Source organism: Phyllobates terribilis, unplaced genomic scaffold (assembly GCF_046119375.1).
Source record: "Phyllobates terribilis strain yellow unplaced genomic scaffold, ASM4611937v1 Scaffold_9__5_contigs__length_417890890, whole genome shotgun sequence".
Classification (NCBI taxonomy): Eukaryota; Metazoa; Chordata; class Amphibia; order Anura; family Dendrobatidae; genus Phyllobates; species Phyllobates terribilis.
In genome coordinates, this window is record NW_027362769.1 from 113363349 (window position 1) to 113383004 (window position 19656).

A 19656-nucleotide genomic window follows, 5' to 3' on the forward strand; every position below is an offset into this window, starting at 1 on the left:
GCCTCACTCAATACACTTGCATTGTAGTGAGGCTGCGCACGTCTATTCGGCACGTGACCGCATGCATGCAAATCACATACTTGCAGTCACGCGCCCGCCGCTGACATCGGAGAATCCTCACAGCGAACAGTGTGCTCGGTGATGTGAGGATTCACAGGTCTACAGTCACAGAGTGACTGTAGACTTGTAGCTTAAGACCGGACAACCCCTTTAAAAAGTTTTTCAAGTGTTTTTGCATTTTTTTTTTCCCAAGCATATTTTTTAAAAAAATTTAAAGGATGGATTGGCTTTACTCCTCAAAAATACTCGTCTGCACAAATCCTAACTGAGCAAAATATGTTCTGGCACAGGGAACTCTGACTTAACTCTTAAATTCTACTATATAGAGCCTCGTGCCTTCACCCGCTGTGCAGAACTGTGATTTTACATAGTAACAGACCACAAACTAACCCGATGTATTCTGAGCTCATCGTCATACTCCGTCCTGCCACAGTCCAACTCACCCCACCAGCACAGAACGACTGATAGCTTTCCCAGTACAAACACGGATATAGGAAAAGCTGTCAATCACTTTGTGTGGGAGGGGCAGGACTCTCTCAGCCTCTCCTAGGAGTCCTGACTGCATTTAGGCCGTTTACCTAGCAGTCCTGCTTCAAATCCCATCAACCTATAGATTGAAGAGAAGCTAAGCGCTCTAATCATCTAACATTCCAATATAAGGCAATATTATTTACCCAAGATGCTCTCGTTAAAAAAAAAAGTTTCCCCTGAACAACTATGTTGAATAATCTTAGTTTTCAGATCATTTGACAGTTGTTTTGAGGAGCCCATGATGCCACTCTTCAGAGGAGATTCAAACAGGAGAACAACTTGCAAGTGGCCACTTTAAGTAGCTTTTCTCATGATTGCATACACCTGGCTATGAAGTTCAAAGCTCAATGAGGTTACAAAACCCCAAAAAGTGCTTTAGTAAGTCAGTAAAAAGTAGGTAGGAGTATTTAAAACAAGAAAATGATAAGGGTGCCCATACTTATGCACCTGTCAAATTTTGTTTGAATGCAGATTGCACATTTTCTGTTAGTATAATAAACCTCATTTCAAGGCAGAAACATTACTGTGTCCAACAGTTATTACATATATCAAACTGAAATAGCTGTTGCAAAAACACCAATTTTTATAAAACATTAAGCTTAAGATTAATAGGGGTGCCCAAACTTTTTCATATAACTGTATGATTGATTGGACATTTGAGCTTTACTAATTATAATGGAACCAGTCAACGTCCCTTCCAGTTTTATGCAACTTTAACATGAAGAATAGCTCTTCGTGATGCGCTATACTTGCCATCCAGAATGATGAAAACCCAAAAGTAGCCTCTAAAAATATGTAAAAAATATAAAATAAATTTACAAGCTGTAAGAAAAAAAAAAAAAAAAAAAAAAAGACTTTTGGGCTATAAGATACAACTAAGATATAATAAGCTATTTTGTGCAAAAAAAAAAAGGCATTAAAACAGTCCTAGTCACAACCTGCTCAAGTAAAGACAGGTGCAATCCTACTTTGGTGACAAAAAGGGAATATTATAATTATAGAACAGATAAAGGAGTAAAAAAATAAATTAAAAAAAAATAATAAAAAAGGTTACAAGAAATAATAAAGTGTCCCTAAAAAGCTTGTTAAAGTAGAATTTTGCATAAAAAAAAAATTCACTTTGCATTTAAGAAAACTGGAGAGCAAGTCAAGATCTCCCATTTAGGATTACAAGGAATTACAAGTTCTGAAAACAGTTGTTTTTATGCAGATTTCCAACAATAAAAGGAGGAAATCCTCTCAGACAAATGGTAATCAGAGATTAGGCGTAAGCTTGTTAAACAAGCGGTCTCCCCGTAGACTGTCAGCTGAGCAGACTCCATATTCCTTTTCAAATCCCCTAGGGCCACTCGAATGAATACATTTACTACTTATCTTAAACCATGAATATTTGATGAACTTCCACAATAACATATTACTGCATCTCACCAGGCAATAAAACATAATGAATTGGTCTCAACTTAACAAAAAAAAAAAAAAACGTGCCCCCTTCAGTGCAGTCCCTAAAAGCCTAGCAGCCTATGGAACAAAAAAAAAAAAAAAAAAAAAAAAAAGAGCTTGCACCCCTATTCAGGGACTTTCTGTTCTCACTGTGTATGGGAGGGCAGCTACACAATGGAGCCAGGTTTTTACTCAATGGAGTCTAGGTGGCGTTTGGCTGAAATGTTTGTATTGTATCTATTTCCACAAGGGCTGACACAAGAACACTCTGTGTTCACTCGCTAAGAAACCCTTTCACACCGTTTACATGCATGATGAGTATTAGTTCAAAACCCACACTCTCGCTGCTCGCCATTCACATCAGGGAAATTAAGACGCTTAGGACAAAATACGCTACAAAAGGCTAATACAACATGCTACTAATTCCTGTCCTTTCAACCATTATCCCCCTAGTTGAAGTAATGCACCTGCAGATGAATGGCACTTAGATCAGCATTCAGCTACCCCTGTAAGTTAGTGGCGGAGAAAGGAGAGACACGCTTTGCCTTTCCCAACTCCGGCCGTTTTATTATTGCAGAAGTGGGAACAATAACGGGCTAAACGATGACCCCGGACTTCTTATTCTGTGCGAACATTTCCAGCACCATCAATTTGTTTTCTTTCTTTGCTCAATTTGACCAAAAGTGCATTGATGTAGTGATATCACACAAACTAGTGGCCATTGTAGCATTCTTCAGAAGTATGACCGGATCAATTATTGGGCACTTTCTTACACTTCCATATAGTTATTCCTTGTTGGAAAACTCCCCGATTCATCAAGATTGAAATACTGTATGCCAGTCTTGATGGAAGAATGCATTGGGGATAAGGTGCATCAAAGTCATTAAGAGGCGCACCCCTTTCAGCTCTTATACACCACCGCAAAAAATGTACTCCAGGAGTACATATCCGTCATAAGTAGGGATGAGCTAACTTGACCTGTAAAGTTCAGGGTTCATACCGGACACCTAGAGTCCGGTGCTGAACTCCAAACACGAACTTCTCCCGGACATGGGAGAGAAGCCTGTGTTACTTTCAAAGTTCGGATGCTTAATAAAGCTTGTTGAAAGGCTGCAGCGCAGCCAATCAACGAGCTTTTAGGTGGTGGGCACTTCTGCAGCCATTACAGCCATTGGCATAGCTGTGATTGGCCAGCGCCACCTGTGACACAACTTGTATAACCGCTGGATCATGGGTGGCGCCGCCATCGTGCTCTGACTAGCGTTGTGACAACTCAAGTGATGGACAGTAAAAGTAATACATAATTTAAAAAACAAAGTGGGGTCCCTCATATTTCTTAATAAGCAGCCAAGGGAAAGCAGAGAGCTGTGAGCTGGTCTTATTACGCTGGGAAGGGGCCAATATCCATGGACCTTCCCAGCCTATTAATATGAGCCCCCAGCTGTCTGCTTTGCCTTTGCTGGTTATTAAAAATGGGGGGGGGGGGGGGGCTATTTTTAATAGCAAGCTAAGGCAAAGCAGACAGCTGCGGGCTGATATTAATAGGCTGGGAAGATCCATGCATATTGACCCTTTCCCAGCATAATTAGACCAGCTCGCAGCTGTCTGCTTTCCCTTGGCTGGTTATTAAAAATGCAGTGGGCCACTTGTGGTTTTATTCATTTATTAATAGGTAGAATTAACTACACACACAAGGCACTGCTCCACTCCTCCACTTGGAACTCTGCTTCCTGGTTCAAAATTGTTATTCGATGTTATTTTAAGTAATTTCCATATCCGTTTGCAGGGTAATTGTCCTGCTCTTACCCCCCTTTTGCAGCTCCCTAGCCCTTACTATGACCATTTTAAAGTACCAAAGTTCAGGTCTCCATTGACTTAATATGGGTTTCGGGTCCAGGGTTAAGTTCTGGTACTAGAACTGAACTTTGGACTAAAGTTTGGCCAAACCTGACCTTTCACGGGTCCGCTCATCCTTAGTCCTAAGTTGTTCATCATCACACTTCAAATTTAGAACTTGTCGTCTGCGCTCGGCTATGACCCCTTTTTTAAAATCCTTCCACAAAAAAAAAACAACAAAAAAAAACAAACAAACAGCACTCTGGGCTGCATGTAAATATATTTGTTACTGGTAATTGGGCACAATGGGTGTTGGGGGGGGGGGGGGGGGGTAGCTGGTATCGGATTAATCATATGATGAATGTGCAACATTGCCTTGGGGAAAGGCAAAACTAGTCAAGTATTCATAGAGATCTGACAAATTGCAAATTAGTGCATATTAACCGGTTAAAGAATCACTTTTGCCCAGAACATAGAAAGTTAAAATGATACCTTGATATCTGCAATCATAGGCCTTATTCCAGAGAAATCCACATTTTTTTTCATATGTAAATTAGCTATTAAGATCTATGGGCCGGACATAGATCTCCCTGAGAATCTGCCTCCAGAGATTATTTTAGATGTAATGGGGAATTACCAGTGTGAGACATGTAGAACAGGAGAGCAGACTGTCAGTCATTATATGTCTCACACTAGCAACGCCACTTATCTAAAATAATCTCTGAAGGCAAATTCTCAGGGAGATCTATGACCGGCCCATAGATCGTAACAGCTCATTTACATAGTAAGAAAAACGTGGATTTCTTTGGAATAAGACATTGTATCACAGATATCAAGGTAGCATTTTATTCAACTTTCTTTGACCTACATGGCCATGTACACAGATTTGGGGGTCCATCCTACTGACATATTCCCTTTAACAGAGTGGATTTGCCCAGTAATTAGAGATGCTGTGCAAACAATGCATTGAACAATGGCCTTTGTCTTTTGATGAACAGACAAAAAAAAAATTATTAAAAAAGCAAAACAAAACATGCAAAAAATAAGTTATATAAAATTCTAATCAAGATAATCCTCAAAAAAAGACCAACTGTGTACACAAAACATCCAAACTTTTAAATTGAGCGACTATAACAAAGAGCAACAACCTTCAGCTCTACATCATACTTTATAGACATATGAATAATCTAAAAGGCATTGATGTATACCTCTTTCATGTAATATACCATAACAGTTTAAGTCCATAGCACCAATAATTCAAAAATCACCAACAAAAATAAAACATCACATTCCATTCATTCAGAATTTTCATTAAAAATCATTTGAAGGGAACCCGACTGTAGGCAGCATATGCCAGACACTGGCTGCGTGATTCCAGCCAGGAATGTTTTACACTGAAACACTGATGTTTCAGAATACACACACTTTGGAAGCCAACCGGGGTCTATGCATCTCAGTCTCAGGCGGCTTCTACCAGTTGATTGACAGGGAGAAACCTGTCAGTCAAAGAAATCGGGGTGTGAAGCAGCCGCAGGGAACATGCCTCATACTAGACAGCCAAGTCATAGAGTACCCGGACAACTTTCAAAGTAGGTTTACTCTGAAATACCGCAGTGTTCCTGAGTAAAACATACCAGGGTGAAGCTGCACAGCCAGCGGCGGATTCATGCGGCCTGTGGTTCAAGCAGCAAGAATCTGTTGACATGTTCCCTTTAAAAAGCCCAGAGAGGGGAAAAAAACTGAATGGACAGCTGGTAAAATGGGCAGATAATTAGACCTAATCAAATAACTAAAAGCAGGGAAAATGCTCATAAAAACTTATGCAGCATATCAAGCAATAATCAGATATTGTAAAGCATAAATCAGGAGCAGTAGGTCCCCCCCGATACAGGTCAGGATCATTGTCCATTTACCAACGTATTATTACCACAGTGGTAGAAACGTATAGTGTACATTGACATGAAGTGCGTTGTCTAGTGATTTGTCCCACATTTGCCCATGCTACCTATGGATAGGCCTCTGGGGTCACTGCATGCGTGGATTTGGCCTTTACCTCTTCTGTACCTTTGTAATTCTTCAGTCATTGGTGCATTTGACCCTTTTGTCATATAGCATGAATATTTGTACGAGCGTATATCCTGCCTTTGTTTATTTGTAAAGGTTGAATTACTTGTGTTAATTTGTACCTACTATATTAAGTGGCCATTCTGTTTTCTTCCTTTCATTACAGGGGCTTTTGCAGTGGCTCCCTTTCATATAAGAAAAGCTTAAAAGGGGTTATCAGACTGTAATCAAGGCTGTGGAGTCTGTATAGAATGGACAGACTCCGACAATTTATAATAAATTGGGTACAGTAGTTCAATGAAGGAGGTGCTGTAAATGTTTTCATAAGAATTTGGGAAAGTTGTGAAACGTCCTATAAATGTCTGTTCTGTTCCTGATCGAAGGATCTCGGCTTATAGTTGAGATGAATCTGTGCTGCACTTTATGTACACGCTCAGTAGTGAGGTAGTGAGATGAATCTGTGCTGCACTTTATGTACATGCTCAGTAGTGAGGTAGTGAGATGAATCTGTGCTGCACTTTATGTACACGCTCAGTAGTGAGGTAGTGAGATGAATCTGTGCTGCACTTTATGTACATGCTCAGTAGTGAGGCAGTGAGATGAATCTGTGCTGCACTTTATGTACACGCTCAGTAGTGAGGTAGTGAGATGAATCTGTGCTGCACTTTATGTACACGCTCAGTAGTGAGGTAGTGAGATGAATCTGTGCTGCACTTTATGTACATGCTCAGTAGTGAGGCAGTGAGATGAATCTGTGCTGCACTTTATGTACATGCTCAGTAGTGAGGTAGTGAGATGAATCTGTGCTGCACTTTATGTACATGCTCAGTAGTGAGGCAGTGAGATGAATCTGTGCTGCACTTTATGTACACGCTCAGTAGTGAGGTAGTGAGATGAATCTGTGCTGCACTTTATGTACATGCTCAGTAGTGAGGCAGGGAGATGAATCTGTGCTGCACTTTATGTACATGCTCAGTAGTGAGGTAGTGAGATGAATCTGTGCTGCACTTTATGTACATGCTCAGTAGTGAGGCAGGGAGATGAATCTGTGCTGCACTTTATGTACATGCTCAGTAGTGAGGTAGTGAGATGAATCTGTGCTGCACTTTATGTACATGCTCAGTAGTGAGGCAGTGAGATGAATCTGTGCTGCACTTTATGTACATGCTCAGTAGTGAGGCAGTGAGATGAATCTGTGCTGCACTTTATGTACATGCTCAGTAGTGAGGCAGTGAGATGAATCTGTGCTGCACTTTATGTACATGCTCAGTAGTGAGGCAGTGAGATGAATCTGTGCTGCACTTTATGTACATGCTCAGTAGTGAGGTAGTGAGATGAATCTGTGCTACACTTTATGTACATGCTCAGTAGTGAGGTAGTGAGATGAATCTGTGCTGCACTTTATGTACATGCTCAGTAGTGAGGCAGGGAGATGAATCTGTGCTGCACTTTATGTACATGCTCAGTAGTGAGGCAGTGAGATGAATCTGTGCTGCACTTTATGTACATGCTCAGTAGTGAGATGAATCTGTGCTGCACTTTATGTACACGCTCAGTAGTGAGGTAGTGAGATGAATCTGTGCTACACTTTATGTACATGCTCAGTAGTGAGGTAGTGAGATGAATCTGTGCTGCACTTTATGTACATGCTCAGTAGTGAGGCAGGGAGATGAATCTGTGCTGCACTTTATGTACATGCTCAGTAGTGAGGCAGTGAGATGAATCTGTGCTGCACTTTATGTACATGCTCAGTAGTGAGGCAGTGAGATGAATCTGTGCTGCACTTTATGTACATGCTCAGTAGTGAGGTAGTGAGATGAATCTGTGCTGCACTTTATGTACATGCTCAGTAGTGAGGTAGTGAGATGAATCTGTGCTACACTTTATGTACATGCTCAGTAGTGAGGCAGTGAGATGAATCTGTGCTGCACTTTATGTACATGCTCAGTAGTGAGGTAGTGAGATGAATCTGTGCTGCACTTTATGTACATGCTCAGTAGTGAGGCAGTGAGATGAATCTGTGCTGCACTTTATGTACATGCTCAGTAGTGAGGTAGTGAGATGAATCTGTGCTGCACTTTATGTACACGCTCAGTAGTGAGATGAATCTGTGCTGCACTTTATGTACATGCTCAGTAGTGAGGTAGTGAGATGAATCTGTGCTGCACTTTATGTACATGCTCAGTAGTGAGGTAGTGAGATGAATCTGTGCTGCACTTTATGTACACGCTCAGTAGTGAGATGAATCTGTGCTGCACTTTATGTACACGCTAAGTAGTGAGGCAGTGAGATGAATCTGTGCTGCACTTTATGTACACGCTCAGTAGTGAGGCAGTGAGATGAATCTGTGCTACACTTTATGTACACGCTCAGTAGTGAGGCAGTGAGATGAATCTGTGCTGCACTTTATGTACACGCTCAGTAGTGAGGCCGTGCTGTGGAGTCTGAGGTTTGGCTTACTGACTCCACAGCCCGACGTAAAATCATTTTTATATTAGGCATGGAATGATTAAAAATACTAAAATATAGGCATACTTCTTGCCTTCCAGAACAGGACACTCCAGGGGTTCACTCCAGAAGTGGTGTCTACCCCATTCCTAAGTCACAGCACCACTGCAGCCAGTAATTGGCTGCAGCGGTCAGCTAACTAGAAGAGTGCATCATCGAACGTTTCTCCAAAGGTGCATTCTTCTAGTCGTCTGATCGAGGCTACGGTGCAGTCACTTCCAACACATGGCAGACATCACTTCTGGAGCAGACATGAATAGTAGCATCTTGCGCTGGAAGGAGAGTATGCCTCAAGTTACTTTTTTTAATTAATCCATGCCAAAAAACAAACAAACACTATTTTACAGTCAGACAGCCCCCATTAATTTCACATTGCTTTTAGGGCATGTTCACAACTTGCGGAAACAAAGTCAGTGGAAATTTTTGTTGTGGATCTGAATCAAAATCCAGAAGTATTATGTTATAACCCAGAAGCATAATGTAACATTTTTAGAATCAAAACCTACAAAAGACAAAAATATATCTCATACCCTACCATCATTATATATAAATGTAAAGCAAAGTTGCATAATAAATATAGGGTACTTAGTGAACTATTTTTGATCAAAAAAAGTATACAAGCCGTCCCACCAGCGGCAAGGTGACCCTAAATTGGGACGGTACCTATACTGCCTATATTAAAAACCTTACTGTATATCAAAGTTGAAGCAATGCATATAAAAGGGTAGACAAATAGGACTGGGTCCCAACTCCAGAACACCCAGGCCCGTGGTAAGCTACATATATACCAGTCAGCTCAACAAAGGGGATGCCACACCCTTAAATTGCACAGAATGCAAACAAGACAAAAATTTTTAGAATCAAATCCACTTTTCACAGACATCCATAATTGCTTTCCTTTGAATCTATTATAGATTTTCTAGTCTTTATGATAAAATAATTTCTGAATAATGGTGCAAAAAATAGCAGCTGAAATGCACTGAAATATCCATCACTGATCGTTCTGCGTGCCTAACCAGCTAGTAAACTTATAAATATACTTTGATATCTGATACCAGTGACTATACAAAAACACATTTCTAATTAGCAATATTAATAGTCTAGTAAAAACACACACACACAGCAAAACTTACTTGGACCTCTTCAAACTTTTCATCGACTTTGGAGGTGTAATGGATACGGAACATGGTGGATAAGTTTCCAGCGCTGTAGTAAAGTAAAATCTGCAAACCCTTGTATCCGAAAGCCACCTCACTGACACGACAAAAGAAAAAACTAATGTTTACCGGAATATCAGAACATTTACTCATTAGGTTATACTAGATCAATATGCAACAGCTAAAAAGGGATGGAAAATGTTTTAAAAAAGACACAACACTTAAAGTGTGCAGGGGGACTGTATATTTAGTTGTGTACTCACAGCACAATCTAGTTGAGTAACTTATTTTTTAGCTGCTACTTCTATAACAGAAACTTATTAACCAGGTATCTTTTTATAGTACTTACTCATCTCCAAATATCTGGTGACTGAACTCTGGGGTAAATGTTGTACCATCATCATCAATGTCCTCAGGAAAGCGCACTGGTGTGAAGTAGAAGGTAAAATAAAGCGTTAGAAAAAGTTTTATGAGCACACACTCACGTGTTCACGACTCTTGTAACACTGCTGCCATTCATACAGATTGATGATTGGGGTTTTGAAGAGAAAAAAAAAAAGAAAGCTCCATGTTAATGCTTCTGCTTGTTGTCAAAGACTTGAAACGTCACCCCCAATCTGAGGGCAAAAAACAATCCTGACCCAGTCCTGTTATAAAATATAATAATGTAGAAAGTAAAGTTGACCAAGAAGATTTGCAGGACCCTGGATTCAGTGGCCACAATGGTAGTCCACGCCTGTCCGGACTATAGCCTTGTCACCTCTGCTGATTAGCAGGCCCACCGTGAGGTCATCACTACAGGATGACGCATGCATGATGTCACACTAGACTTCCTAATCCGAAGAGCCAGCAGGTAAAATGAGGCTTCAAGGGCTCTGATAAGGCAAGCATGGAGTACCTGTTTGCCTGTTCAGAGATTTTTTTTCTTTGTTCACACAAATCGCCAGGACTGATAAAACTGTAGGAAAAGGTTGCATGACAAAGTCAGCGCCATTAAAGGGTTACTCCCATAGTCATAGCTGGATATAGCTCTTGTAATCATAAGTACTTTTGCAATTTATGGTAATTAATGTTTGCAGCCATTCTTGAGATATTAACACTCTGGTTTCCAGCTTGTTACCTAGAAGACCGACCACCGCTGTCATCTATCATGCAGGCCCAGCGCTGAAGCTGGACTGGATTAATAGGTAATGGCACGCTCCAGTGAACCTGTCAATCTTTAAAACCATACTTACAAGCTCGATCAAAAAAATGCTTGCAAGCACTGTGCATTTTCTGCCATCTAGCAGCAGTGGTCCGTCTCCAAGGCAGCAAGCCATTAACGAAAGAAAATAGTGTTAAAGGGGTCATCTGGTCTCCTGACTGCAGACTTCTGAATCCTAACAGCGAGAAGTGCACAGGCTGTCAGGATTCCTGGTGAGAGCGGGCGGTCACGCTATACAGCGAGAAGTGCACAGGCTGTCAGGATTCCTGGTGAGAGCGGGCGGTCACGCTATACAGCGAGAGGTGACAGGCTGTCAGGATTCCTGGTGAGAGCGGGCGGTCACGCTATACAGCGAGAGGTGACAGGCTGTCAGGATTCCTGGCGAGAGCGGGCGGTCACGCTATACAGTGAGAGGTGACAGGCTGTCAGGATTCCTGGCGAGAGCGGGCGGTCACGCTATACAGCGAGAGGTGACAGGCTGTCAGGATTCCTGGTGAGAGCGGGCGGTCACGCTATACAGCGAGAGGTGACAGGCTGTCAGGATTCCTGGCGAGAGCGGGCGGTCACGCTATACAGCGAGAGGTGACAGGCTGTCAGGATTCCTGGCGAGAGCGGGCGGTCACGCTATACAGCGAGAGGTGACAGGCTGTCAGGATTCCTGGTAAGAGCAGGCGGTCACGCTATACAGCGAGAGGTGACAGGCTGTCAGGATTCCTGGTGAGAGCGGGCGGTCACGCTATACAGCGAGAGGTGACAGGCTGTCAGGATTCCTGGTGAGAGCGGGCGGTCACGCTATACAGCGAGAGGTGACAGGCTGTCAGGATTCCTGGTGAGAGCGGGCGGTCACGCTATACAGCGAGAGGTGCGCAGGCTGTCAGCATTCCTGGTGAGAGCGGGCGGTCACGCTATACAGCGAGAGGTGACAGGCTGTCAGGATTCCTGGTGAGAGCGGGCGGTCACGCTATACAGCGGGAGGTGCGCAGGCTGTCAGGATTCCTGGTGAGAGCTGGCGGTCATGTGACAACAATTATGCGATTCGCATACTTCCTGCCACAATCCAATTAGACATGCCTGGCTTGTCTCAATAGGTGAATTGTGAAAAACCGAGCACGTTTAGTTGGCACGTGAACGCATGTATACAATTGTGGTCACCTGGTCATCCACTCTCACCTACAAAACCGGTGAATCCTGACAGCATGTGAAACGCTCGCTGTAACAATTTAGAAGTCTGCAGACTTATTAGAAGACAAAACAACCCCTTTAAAGTTGCAGTTATTTGTTAATATGGATAGGAAGCATAGCTACTCTTAGATGGTTTATACTCACCCAATTTTAACTTAATAACTTCATTTGTGTTACATTTATATTCAGCCAACTTCTTTTCCATAGTATTGAGACCTAAGAAAGAAACATTAAAATAAATTGGTGAGGCTTAAGAATGAGAAAAATCCACGCACAAGCTGCAGAAACAAAGTAATTTGTTACATGCATCAAAATTATTCAGTCACAGAAGTTTCTGCAACATGTGAACAACGACTACAGTGTACTTATTACAAGTGTCTTCTATGGAGATTAGTGCTCCTTGCAATTTCTGGTGCAAGCAATTACGTTCATAATTCACATGCTTAGTGAAATGAAGCCCACCTGTGTGCAATCTGTCACATGGTCTGTCAGTATATACACTTTACCTTTTCTGAAAGGCCACAGAGGCTGCAACACCATTAACAAGAGGCACCACTAACCAAACAACACCATGAAGACCAAGGAGATCGCCAATCAAGTTAGGGACAAAGTTGTTGAGAAGTACAAGTCAGGGTTGGGTTATAAAAAAATATCCCAATCTCTGATGATCCCCCGGAGAACCAACAAATCCATTATCATCAAATGGAAAGAACATGGTACCACAACAAACCTGCCAAGAGAGGGCCACCCACCAAAACTCTCAGCCTGGGCAAGGAGGGCATTAATCAGAGAGGCAGCACAGAGACCAAAGGTAAACCTGAAGAAGCTAAAGAGTTCCCAAGCAGAGACTGGATTATCTGTCCAGACCACAATAAGCCATACACTCCATAGAGGTGGCCTTTATGGAAGAGTGGGCAGATAAAAGCCTGTACTTACACTCAAAAATTCTAAGACTCATTTCGAGTTTGCCAAAAGACATGTGGGAGACTCCACAAATGTATGGAGGAAGGTGCTGTGGTCAGATGAGACCAAAATTTTTATTTTTGGCCACCAAGGTAAACATTATGTCTGGCACCAAACTAACACAGGCCATCACCCCAAGAACACCATCCCTACAGTGAAACATCGTGGTGCCAGCATCATGCTGTGGGGATGTTTTTAGGTAGCAGGGATAGGGAAAATGGTCCAAGTCGAGGGAAAGATGGATGGTGCGCAATACAGGGATATTCTTGAGCAAAACTTGTTTCAGTCTGTCACTGATTTCAGACTGGGACAGAGGTTTCCCTTCCAACAAGACAATGACCCAAGACTTAAGACGTTTAAGGCCAAACGTGTAAATGTTTTGGAGTGGCGTAGTCAAAGCCCAAACCTTAATCCAATTGGAAATCTGTGGTCAGACTTGAAGATTGCTGTTCACCAGAGGAAATCATGTAACTTGAAGGAGTTGGAGCAGTTTTGCCTTGAGGAATGGGCAAAAATCCCAGTGGCAAGATCATAGAGACTTATCCAAAGCGACTTGCAGCTGTAATTGCCACAAAACGAGGCTCTACAAAGTACTGACTTTAGGGGGGTGAATAGTTATACACACTGAAGTTTTCAGTGACTTTGTCCCATTTGTTGTTAGCTTTACAATAAAAAGAAAAACAAATGTTCACAGTTGTCGGCATTTTCTTTACATGAACTGATACAAAGCCTCAAAAAAAGCTAAAATTCCAGGTTGTGAGGTAGCAAAACACACACACACACACACACACACACACACACACAAAAGGAAGCCGGTGGGGGGAGGGTGAATACTTTCACAAGCCACTGTATGTACACTGTATGTTCTGGGGTGTCCTTACATAGTTTGTTTTTCATTTTCCTCCCTGTTTTTTTTGGATGTTATATACTATGCTTATATGATGATATAAATATTGCAGCATGATTATATTTAAACTATCCACTAGGATTTATTTATTCTATTTATTCAGTTAATATTTTCTATATTTATGTACTTTTGCTGATATTTTTACATTGTATTCAGAGAAACCATTTCTTATTTTATATACCCACTCCCCACATTCTTTTTTGGGATTATGTCTTTCCCGTGTACATTTCCAATTTATGTATCCCCCCCCCCCTGTTCTATTTTATCTCTATGCATTAATAAACCTATATATGTTATTGAATATCCTGAGTATTTAGTTTTCTTTGAGGTTATATTTATGATAAAGTGAATATTCGAACATTTAACATGTTATTTTGTTGTTGATTTGTGACGGATGCTCCAATTTTATGGTTAACTGACAATGTCATCATAAATTCCTGATATATATGAAGAAGGTGGCGTCCAGCTAATTTACACGGAGTAGGGCCAAATGTAGTAATAGAAGTGTACCAATTATACTTGGTACAATTTGCAAATAAATAGACATCTTGTTCTTTCAGTTTCTCTCTATTGTTAAGATATCCGTTTGCTGTCAATGCGCAAAAATATTTGCTTGCACAACCATACAGACCTAGCTCTACTCAAATCTCAGAAATGGATGGAATTATATCAAGTGCTTACATTTACCAGCTCTGAGAAGGGTTAGGTTTGTAAATGTTTACATTTAAAGAGGACCTTTCACCAAATTTTTCAGTTTAGCTGGACACACGGTGTAATACTGGCTGAAGAGCGGAGTAAAATGTGTATTTTTTTTTTTTTTGTTTGTTTTATTTTGCCTCTGTTGCGGAGATATTAGCAATTTAGCAGTTAAAGTATTTGCCACCTAATGAGTTAATTTTCATTAAGACCAAATGCGTGTCATTAGATATTTTTCGCTTGCTGATGGGACGTTACCGGATGGGTGAGAATCATCGGTGCTCTTCTCCCAGCATTTTCTAATCATGCAGATTAGACTAAGAACAGAGCTGTATCCTTACATCTCACACGCTGATAAATCTGCTGTAAGCTATGGTGGGGGCGTGCTCTTCTTCCACTGAATGTTGCTGCCCGCTTCTGATTGGTCAGCATCATAGAGGAGGAAGAAGTACACGACCCCAGTTTTAAAAAAAATATCTGATAACACCCACTTGGACTTAACGGAAATGAGCACATAAGGAGCCAGTTACTATGATTGCTGATATCTCCGCAACAAAGAGGCAAAAAAATAAATAAATATATATCCTGTGTCCAGTTCAACAAGAAAAATTTAGTGACAGATCCTCTTTAAACAACATTGTCACAAAGAAGCCGTAAAATAACAATTGCTCAAGAACTTTATATACATCCAGGTACATTAAAGGAGGAAAAAAAAAAAAACGAAGTGGTCAGTGATCGCCGCAATTACTAAAGTTGAGAATGGGGCGATGGTTGCAAGCTTGTGTACAAGTTTTTTTCGCCTAGGAAAAGTTTATGTAAATTACAGATATATTCATACAGTGGTCACAGAGACTGCCGACAGCTGAGTTTGCAGAGTCAGAGGAGACAGCTGACAATCCCTGCCTTTAGGATTAAAGGTGAATGCTGCTCTTCTGAATACACCAGACTCATACTTCTGTGTCTGGGGTACTCTGGGATCACTCATATGAAGATTTCGTTCACATGTCCGTGTTTCATGGTCTGTGATTTCCAGAGCGGCTGCAGGTATCCTGATCCAGACTCAGCAGCCTTATTGGCATATATGAGGTTGTTGAACTCAGGTCAGAAGACATGCGGCCGGTCCGGATAGCAAAGTCTGTGAATGAAGCCCAAGAAATACTTTGTGACATTTTAGATAATAGGAGAGCAGACCTATCCCCATACTATGCTGCCCTTATACAGAATATAATTGTACATTTACTGCATCAACTTGTCATTAAAACACAATTATCGCAGCCTTGATGCTATATTTACATTGCATTTGCCCCTACGTTCAGTGGCTCTGTCAGAGCTTACAACCAAACCTTCCCAAAATAGGATTTGGGTGTATGTGCTGATGGTCCATTGACTATAATGATGCTGACTGAGTCACAGTGTGCTCTTTTATGCATAATTTTCGGCCGTATATGACTAGTTGAGGCGGGAACCAAGACATAATTGACTACTAGACATATCCTGCCAAAAACAGCACACTGACTCCATTTGCATCATTACAGTCAATGGCCCCATTAGCGCATACCCCAGATTCCCATTTTGCGGGGGTTCGGATATAAGCCCCAACAAAGACACTGAACGTGTTGTGAACCCAGCCTGAGGCCATTACAATTGAGTTTTTATAACAAAACAGAATCATTAGTGCATACTGAAGGTGCATCCTCCATATACTTCTGATACCACTTTGTAGTGTCTCCCAAACAAAAAAACAAACACATGATGAATCAGAGCCTGGCCACAAAATTGCAACCAGGTATATTTTTCCACTGAAATGCTTCAACACACAGACAATATAGTTAAAAGATCATTTATGTCATGTCAAGGGGGAGTTTATCTGACACCTCTCACTTTTCAATTTGGAGAGAAGCACTGCTGATGTTGTAAAAAGGGGCACAGAACAATTATCAGCAGGTTTACGCCGCATGCAACACCCATCAAGTGGCCTTTAAGACAATGTCAGCAGCGTCACTCACCTCCCATTGCAAAATTCTTTACCTGACAGCGTATTACTTAATTTTTTGCAATGATTACACAACAGGTTCTGATCGGAATAAAGTTGCAGCTGCAATAAATGTACAGAGCAGGACAATTGGCATACAGTATATAGTGTATCCAAACAGGAGTCATGTACCGGGTAAGACTGAGGTAAGACCAATTGACGGTGGATTGCACATTGATCCCCTACAGAAGTTCAACATGTAAAAAATGCCCAAGGTACATTTTTCATTGCTTTGCTGTGGAGCACAGCAGCACATTACACCCTGAATGCCATGCAGCTCGTGTCTTAGGATGCAATTACTCATGCAGTTCTTGTAGCAGTTTTTTACAGTCCTTCCTTTAGGGTGTGTGCAGACGATCCAGAGCCGCTGCGTGTTATGCAGCGTCAAGCCCGGAGCGGCCAGCTGTTACAGCATAGCGGATGAGATTTGTACAAATCCCATGTCCACTATGCGTCTCTGTGCACCTGTGGAAACTGACATGCGGTGCGTCTTTCCAGACCGCAGCATGTCAATTTCTCCTGTGGGTCCGCATGCAGACTTTCCCCATAAACCTAATCTCTATGGGGAAAGTCTATAGGTTAAAAAAAAAAAAAAAAAGAGCTCATTTGCATATCCACGTACAGCTCCTCCACAGCGTCAGGGCCACAGGGTGGGCTATACGTCAGCACATAGCCTTATATTTCTCATCCATTTTGAATTCACTTCTGGCTTAAAAGGTAGAAACAAGTAGCATATGTGAGCACATGGCGCTCATGCAGGCCCCCTGTATGTAATATGACAGTCACACAGAGGCCACTAGCAAGAAGTACAACACAGACAGATCCCTAGGAAGCTGTTCATTTACTTTGTGAGACCCATGGTCAGTCATTATGCATAAAAATACAGGAGCATTACTGATGTCTGAATGAGGCTACATGTAGGTTGTTTATTCTGATCTGTTCGCTCAAAAGGCCTCATGGACACAGTTGTATTATGCGCATGAGGCACAGTACCTCTGACTGCATTATGAAGGATTTGCTGTTATATTCCACGTGAACCTGACAGAAAATAAATTGTGACAAGATTCAACAGGACCCTGAGCAATCAGACACTTCTAGGAAACAATTGCTTGAGGGATTCTGCAGTACATTAAAGAGAATCTGTCACCAAATGCGAGAGCAGCGTTGTGTAGAGAGAGACCCTGATTCCAGCGATGTGTCACTTACTGGGCTGCTTGCTACAGATTTAATGGTATCAGTTTTATCAGCAGGAGATTATCACTAGAGCACAAGTAAACCTGCTGCCAGGTAGTCCTCCAAAGTCATAAGCTGTTTAACCCCGCCCCACCAGTGATTGACAGCTTCCTGTGTACACTGTGCATAGGCATAAATCTGACAATCAGTGCTGTGGGTGGGGTTATAAATAGCTCAGAATTCAGAGAACTGCTAGACCTGCAGAAAATGAGTGATTATATCAAAACTGTAGCAAGAAGCCTAGTAAGTGATGCATAGCTGAAATCAGAGTCTCTGTCCATGCTGCACTCAGAAGGGGGAGAAAATATTCCCTTTAATTTCTGCCTATTAGAATAGCTAGTGAATATCAGCTTGGCTGAGGTTTAACCCTACAATACTATCAGTCAACTGAAGGGGATCACCATTGAGTGCAGAGTGCTGTACACTGTGCTTCGGTACTGCAACTCGGTGCAGTTCAGCCTCATTCAAGCCAGTAGCAGGCACAGCCACTACAAAATATACAGACCTTCAATGAGCTGATTGGCACGGGTGCGGTGAATCACACCCACAATAAACTGATATTAGTGATCTACAGGTGAGAAAACCTCCCAAAATTCAATTTGGGCATATTCTCTTTGCTGCAAATAAATCAGACCGCTGGACCCGGGGAGGGTGAGTACACCCCTTTAATTCCTTCGCTCAATGGCAGCAGGTCACTATTCTGCTGGAGTTTAACGTTAATTTGTAACAAATCACTTGGCCTAAGTCTATTAATGACCAATCAGAGGCGCAGAAAAGCCCCAAACCCATGTCCTTCACCCCCTTCACAAGACATAGCACAAGCTGGTTGACCCGGGCCTGTGATACAGGGTATGGCGCACACTGAGGCCGCAGGGGCCCGGGAACAGTCAGCGTGAAGATACCAGAGTATTTGGCGGGAGATGGCGCAGGAGGGGGAGAAATAAGTGACGTGTGACCGGACACACCGGCCCTCGCCGCCACCCACCCTGCTGACCCCCGGGGGCCGCACCAGGAAGGCTGCTCAGCTGTGGTGAGTGTTATTAGCTGTCCTGTAACCTGCTCCTATAAGCGCCGCTCCCCTGCAACTTACCCGCCATGTCTGCTCATCTACAGCAACGTCAAGAGGCCACAGCCAATCAGACGGCGCGTTCCGCCGCACACGTGACATCTTGATGTGTTTCCGCTTCCTGCGGCGGCCGCTGGCTCACCAAGCGCTACATGGTTTCCTAGCAACCGCCTAGAACACTGAGCAGGCAATGTCCAGTCCAGCGTTCTATGCAGGGGATCAGCTACTGTAGTGTTCTGTAACCCCTTCAGGACCAAGCCTTGTTTGGCTTCTCAGATTGTTCTTGGTGTTACTACATTTGCAAGAGCCTAAGGCTGTGTTCACACAGGTTGGGTTTTGCAGCGTAGTTTGCTCCAAATTTTTATGCAAATGTTCAGCTGCGTTTTGCAGTACCAGCAAAGTCTATGAGAAACCAGAATTCTCTGTTCACACATGTTGCTTTTTGTTTGCTGCTTATTTTGTGACTTGGTTGTGTGTTTGGAAAGGAGAACATGTCACTTCTTTCAGCGTTTTTGCAGCGCACCTGGGTTTTTGCTGCGTATTCGCAGCGTCTATTCACCCATAGGAAGTAATAGGTGCTCAAAAAAAAAACGCGGCAAAAAAGCAAAAAAAATGCAACAAAACCTGCTGTTTTCCTGCCAGAGAAAAGTTAGCAGCAGATTTGCAGCAGAAAAAAAGCACACCATGTGTGAACATAGCCTAAACCCTTTTTTCTGTTACCACTTATATAGCAGTGTGGGGGTATCAATTTATTCATCCACAAGAATACAAAATTGG

At 42.3% G+C, this 19656-nt stretch overlaps 1 protein-coding gene across 2 annotated transcripts in view; it reads right to left on the bottom strand.

Moving 5' to 3' along the window:
- The window catches only part of HAT1 (histone acetyltransferase 1), a 51021-nt gene extending 32018 nt beyond the window's left edge, over positions 1–19003 (bottom strand). Inside the window, exons 1-4 of one of the 2 annotated variants that reach the window (XM_073645665.1) lie at positions 18904–19003; positions 12127–12198; positions 9946–10021; positions 9573–9693 (exon numbers count right to left, since the gene is read on the bottom strand). In XM_073645665.1, coding sequence (XP_073501766.1) covers positions 9573–9693; positions 9946–10021; positions 12127–12198; positions 18904–18910 — 276 coding nt within the window. In that variant the 5' untranslated portion in view covers positions 18911–19003. Of the gene's footprint in view, positions 1–9572; positions 9694–9945; positions 10022–12126; positions 12199–15533; positions 15665–18903 lie in introns of those variants that run through there. The other variant, XM_073645666.1, reaches the window with a different exon arrangement.
- Between the last annotated feature and the right edge of the window lie 653 nt (positions 19004–19656).